Here is a 5,612-nt window from a genome sequence, read left to right as displayed (position 1 = left end):
GGACGCCCCTCCCTAGCGGGGCGCAGCTCCTCCTCGCCTCCCGCCCTGCCGGCCGGATGGGGGGCGGCGGGTCGGCCCTGAGGGTCTGCGCCGACCACCGCGGGGGCATCAACTGGCTGAGCCTGAGTCCCGACGGGCAGCGCCTGCTGACCGGCAGCGAGGACGGCACGGCCCGACTCTGGAGCACCGCGGACGGTCGGTGCTGCGCGCTCCTGCAAGGTAGACCCGCCGCGCCGCGGCCTCCCGTCCCCCTCCCCGTCCTTTTCACCGCCGCTCACCTGCCCCAGCCCGCGGACCTCAGCTCTGGCGCCCGCAAACCCTTTTCTAAGTTTCGCCCCGCGCCTCTCCGCACACTCGTGGAACATCTCTTCTCCGCCCAGCGTCTGGCCAGCTGAGCGCACGGCGAGCAGGGTGAGGTTTGGGGTAGGGCTACGTGCAGAGCGCCGTGCGGCGGGGGTCAGGTGGGCCGAGGGGCGCCTGCTGCAAAGACGAAGACCAGCCGGCTGCAGAAAGTCTACTATGACAACTGCAGCGAACAAAGTCGTTGCACCTATACCCCTGCTAAGCAAACCTTCCCTTCTTTCTCGTTGGCCCTGTGATCTTTGGCTGGCACTTCCTCTTTGCCACTATCGTGGTAATAGCAGGGGCTCGTTAAGAGCCCCTCACTCTCTGAGGAAGGATAGTAGATTCTGAGAGGCCTACTATGTCCCACGTACAGACTTGAAGATTGAGGCTCGGAGTTCGGTAGCTCAACAGGACCACACTCCCAGTCGGGGTAGAGTTGAAATTTGAGCCCCTCCACCACCTACCACCCTGACCCTCTCAGGCTCTACTGTAAAAGAATGGGGTGCCGGATGGGATTGATCCAAATTTCTCACGAAAGGGGTGTTAAATCCATGTAGCATACTTGAAAAAATAGGGAGAAGTGTCAGGAGGTATCACACATAGTAGTGTAAGTACTGTTTTATGGAACAGGTTTTTTATGCGTATCTATTGGTTTATTTTTTATTTATTTATTTTTAAATAGAGATGAAGTCTTGCTATGTTGCCCAGGCTGGTCTTGAGCTCCTGAGCTCGAGCAAGCCTCTTACTCAGCCTCCCAAAATGCTATGATTTCAGGTGTCACCCACTGCGGCCAACTTACTGGTTTATTTGTGTACTGTACTTATTCTGGAGGTCAGTGTTCCTTGGACACATTTTACCCTGGGCCTATCCAGTGTTCCCGTTGACAGTGGGGTCCCTGTCAACTCTGGCCCTATTACTGCCAGAAAAGTGTACACGGTCCCCTTGATGCACAAGGCTTTCTGCACCGAGTACAGTTCTTTATCCCAGCCAGCTTTTCTGCCATAATCAGCAAATCCTACATGGGCTTGCCCAGGCCTTCCCATTTAGGTAGGATATTAGCCTCAATATTGCCTGATCCTGACACTATTGGTTTGAAATAAAAATGGTTAAGGTTGATATTTCAAAGCCCAATAGGGATGAGTTTTGGATTACCGGTTTCTTTGGAGTTGGTGTAGATAATGGAGAATTGACCACAAACTAACACTCCCTCACTGCACAAACAGCAAACAGTCACACATACCAAAAGGTGCTCAACTAGTAATAGATAATCTGAGGTCAAAGCTAGCTGGGCGTATGGCTCACACCTGTAATCCCAGCACTTTGGGAGGCGGAGGCAAGAGGATTGCCAGAGCCCAGGGGTTTGAAACCAGCTTGCGCAACTTGGCAAGCTCTTGTTCCTATAGTCAACCAAAAAATTAGCTGGGTGTGGTGGCTCGCGCCTGTTGTTCCAGCTACTTGGAAGGCTGAGGCCAAAGGATCTCCGGACCCCAGCAAGTCGAGGCTGCGGTGGCCGGGAACGTGCACTCCAGCCTGGGTTACCATGAGACTCGGACTCAAAAAAAAAAAAAGAAATGTTAAACCTGACTTGTACTGATTGCTTCCCAAACATAAGCTTTATTTGGAGGGGTTTCAGAAATGCAGGTTCCCAGGCCGGAGCTCTAGTGACCAACCTTTCAGATGGATTTGATGCACAGCTAGCCCTTGGAGCCCAGTTGGCAAGGTGGGTTCCCCCCAATGAAGCTCCAGGCAAAAACTGCCAGCTCTGTGCCTGGCACCTGCACCTCCTTCCTTCATACCTGCTTTGGCAGACCTCACAGCTGCTTGTCCCCTTAAGGCACTGGCACCCACTTTCCAGTGAGGGATGCCTGCCCTCCTGTCCCAGCTGAAGGCCACTCTGCTCACGCAGAGTGGTGTTGAATGAACAGAACAGCTGCCCATTTCTGCTAGGATTGTTTGTGCTGTGTTAAGGGCATTTCAAGAACTTTGAAGGATGAAGGGGGCAAAGGTAACCTTTCTTTATCCTGAGATGGCACTGATAGACTTAATTTGCAAAGGAGTCATTTGGCTGTGTGACAATCCTTTTGTGTGCCCCTGCCCCAGGAAAGCAAGGTCTTGCAGCTCCTTCCTCCAAGAAGAATTTTTTTCTATTAGTGAAATATTAATGAAATATCTTAGCATTCATTTAGTGTCCTATATTTTATATTTATTATTACTTTTTACAAAATTTTAGGGCTATGGGGTACAAGTGGGATTTACTACATAAGTTGGTTGCATGCAGGTGAAGTTTGGGCTTCTAGCTGGCCCACTTCCTCTGATGGTGTAACAGGTACCCAGTGTATTAGTGCCCTGTGTTTTATAAATACATACCTGTGTGCTTCTTTATTGTGTGGTGAATCCTTACAACTCTGAGGCAACTGGGATTGACAATAGTTTACAGATCAGGATGGAGAGATGCAGATTTAGTTACTCACGTACAGAGCATTCTCTGTGTTTTCTAGATACTGCTGCTGTGTGGGGTGGGGCTATTGTCAGCATCGCCTGAGCTCAGTGTGATCACAGGACCTGTCCAAGGTCACACAGCTGGTCATGGCAGAGAGGGTTTCCGGCTGCTTTGTGATTGCTGCTCTCTGTGCCCAGGCCACCGGCTGATCCATGGCAGCCGTGATCCCTGGAGGTGTCCTGACTCCAGGCCTTCAGCTCTGTGTCCACTCCTATTGCCAGCTCCTTGCAAAGCTCTGGACCCACAGAAGCCTCTGAGTGGAAGCCTATAGTTGGCCGGGCCTGGATTTCTTAGGCAGAGAGGCAGGGGTTGGTGACTCCACATGGGTTTTCCTCTGAAGAGGCACTTCTTGCTACATCCATGGCAGCAGAGGCAATGGAGGACTGGAGGCTCTCCTGTGTATCTTGCAGAGCTAAGGAAGTGTGGGCCAAGAGGTGGGATGGAGAGAAGGAACGAGGGCAGGTCCCTGTGGAGTGGGGCTTGGTGGACAAGTTGCTGCTCTTGGAGGCCCTGGGAGAGTGGACTGCGTACCTGGGGCATGGGGAGCCCCCATTGTGAACACGTTCACTTTTTGATCAGTGGGATTGGCTTTCAAATGCACTTGGGTGAGCTCACAGTGAAAAAGGCTTCATTGCCAATTCTTCTGGAACAGGAAGAATGACTCATCATGTCATTATCTCAGTCCCCCTGTTTTCCCCTTTTATCCATTGAGTATTTATTTGGGGGGCACTCTCTTGTATCAGCGAGATGAGTGACATTTTCCAAAATGGTGGTGCCAGTTCTGTCTGTTCCTGTTGTATAAGGGACTCAGCCTGAAGGTTGCAGCCCACTCCACAAGCTTCCTTGTTTTCTAACAGGATGGCGTTTTTAATTCCGTGGATACAAACAGCACATTCCCATTTCCTAGGAGCTGGTGCCACCGGAGGTACCTGCCTGGGTGACCCCTATTGGCCACCAGTGAGCAGGAGACATTATCAGTGGTCAAGAGGCTAGGCTCTGACGCTGGACTGTTTGACTTTGAATCCTGTTACTTCACTTCTCTTGCCTCAGTTTACCTGTTTCTTAAAACATTTGAAAAACAAAATAGGGATTTATAGACACACTGCAAGTCGCCAATGGCCACATCAGTGTTTGTTTCAGCCACACCTACCGTGCCCTTCGGCCCAGACGCCATCTGCCTCTTCATAAGGCAGCTCCGTCATCCAAGATTCTGGCACCCTCAAAATAGGGTTACAGACGCTACAAAATGTGGGCGGAGTATAAAAGGGTACCACAGTGCTCATGGCTGGTACCAGCAGGGCTGTCATCTCTCTCAGATCTGCATCCCAGAAACAGCAGTGAAGGATGCTTCCTCCCAGGGGGCGGTGACACTGGTTGGAGAGCTGCAGCCAGCCTGAGGAGGTTCTGCAGGGTTGGGGTGGGGACAGGCCCTCGACCTAAAGCCTCCTGCTGGGACTTCCAGTTGTCTGAACTCAGCCATAAGTCAGAAGACTTCTGAGGACTTGCGCAAGAGGGAGCCCTGGAATCTGTGCAGGTGAGGGGGAAGGTGAAGAAGAGGAGGGAGATGGGAGACAAAGACTCAGCCTCAGCAGGCTCAGTCAGCTCCCTCCACAGGTGAAAATAGTCCCGGCAAGGACTGAGGTGGACCAAGTAAGTGGTGCTGTTCCTGCCGTTACCTGCCTACACTCTGGCCTCTAAATCTGGAACACTGAGAGGAAAAGGAGGCACAGTTCCCATACTGAGTCCCAGGCATGTTCAATTGGGCCAGGCCCACTGCAGCCCACCTCTGCAGGCAGAGACCCCTGGCCTTGTGATCAGCAGCTCTGAGCTGCTTTTCTCTTGCTGGGGCTGCAGGGGGTGGTGGGAGCGGTTTGACTTGAAACTTCCAGCAAGCTGATGGCGGGTGTATGGGCCGCTACCTTGGCAGGAAACCCTCCGGCCTCAGCATGTTCTTAGAACATAATAACTGCATCTTATCTGCATTCTTCATCCCTTCGAAAATATTTATTTTTAGCTTGGCTTTTTTGCATATTCTGCAAAATCCCAACAGCTGATGACCCAGGCGCCGCGGCCCCCAGAGATGTGATGGGCCCTTCCTCCCCCATGTCCTCTCTCCTCACTCCCGGGGTTAGGGTGGGGGCATGGGCTCCATGGGTGGCAGGCCTGGTTCTGGCTCCCATCTCCTTGCGGTGGTCCCGCAGATCTTGGGTCAGTGGAGTCCTGTCTGGTGTTCTGTTGTTGATGTGTGGTGAGGGTTGGGGACATGCTTCGTGGTGGCACTGGCAAGGGGACATGCTCTGTTGAGTCTCTCGGGGCCCTTCCACCCACAGGGCTCTGACCCGTGACTCACTCGGCTGTGTTTTCAGATGTGGAGTGATTGCTTGGGAACACAGAGGAAGGGGCTTGTCCACAGCAGAGCCCTGACCGCCATGAGACTCTTGTGGGCTCCGTGCCAGGCCCCACAGAGGGCAGAGGGCTTTAAATCAGCCTGGCCTGGGTTCAGGGATGAGGAGAAATTTACTGCATTCCTTTCGTTATTGCCTCTTTTCTTCAAGTCTTTGTGTACATTTGCATTGTTATTGATTTGCAATCTGTGTATATATCCTTTTTGTTCCTTACACATGTTCTAAAGCGGCCCTACATCGCAGGATTTCTGCATCCCTGGCTGGATGACTGTCGTTCCACTGGGTAGAGGTGCCTTAGCTCACTAGTTGTACTTGGCTTTTTAGTGCTTTTTTTTTTTTTTTTTTTTGAGTTGGAGTCTCAC

General features: G+C 52.1%; 1 protein-coding gene across 1 annotated transcript in view; it reads left to right on the top strand.

The window, feature by feature from the left end:
* The first annotated feature begins 9 nt into the window (after positions 1–9).
* The window catches only part of WDR86 (WD repeat domain 86), a 35,994-nt gene continuing 30,391 nt past the window's right edge, over positions 10–5,612 (top strand). Inside the window, exon 1 of the mRNA XM_008072710.2 lies at positions 10–219. Coding sequence (XP_008070901.2) covers positions 57–219 — 163 coding nt within the window. The 5' untranslated portion in view covers positions 10–56. The remainder of the gene's footprint in view (positions 220–5,612) is intronic.

The sequence above is a fragment of the Carlito syrichta genome, unplaced genomic scaffold, assembly GCF_000164805.1.
Source record: "Carlito syrichta isolate Samal-C Ts95f unplaced genomic scaffold, Tarsius_syrichta-2.0.1 Scaffold315400, whole genome shotgun sequence".
Taxonomy (NCBI): domain Eukaryota; kingdom Metazoa; phylum Chordata; class Mammalia; order Primates; family Tarsiidae; genus Carlito; species Carlito syrichta.
Note: the sequence above shows the minus strand (reverse complement) of the source record. Positions and strands in the feature narration are given on the sequence as shown.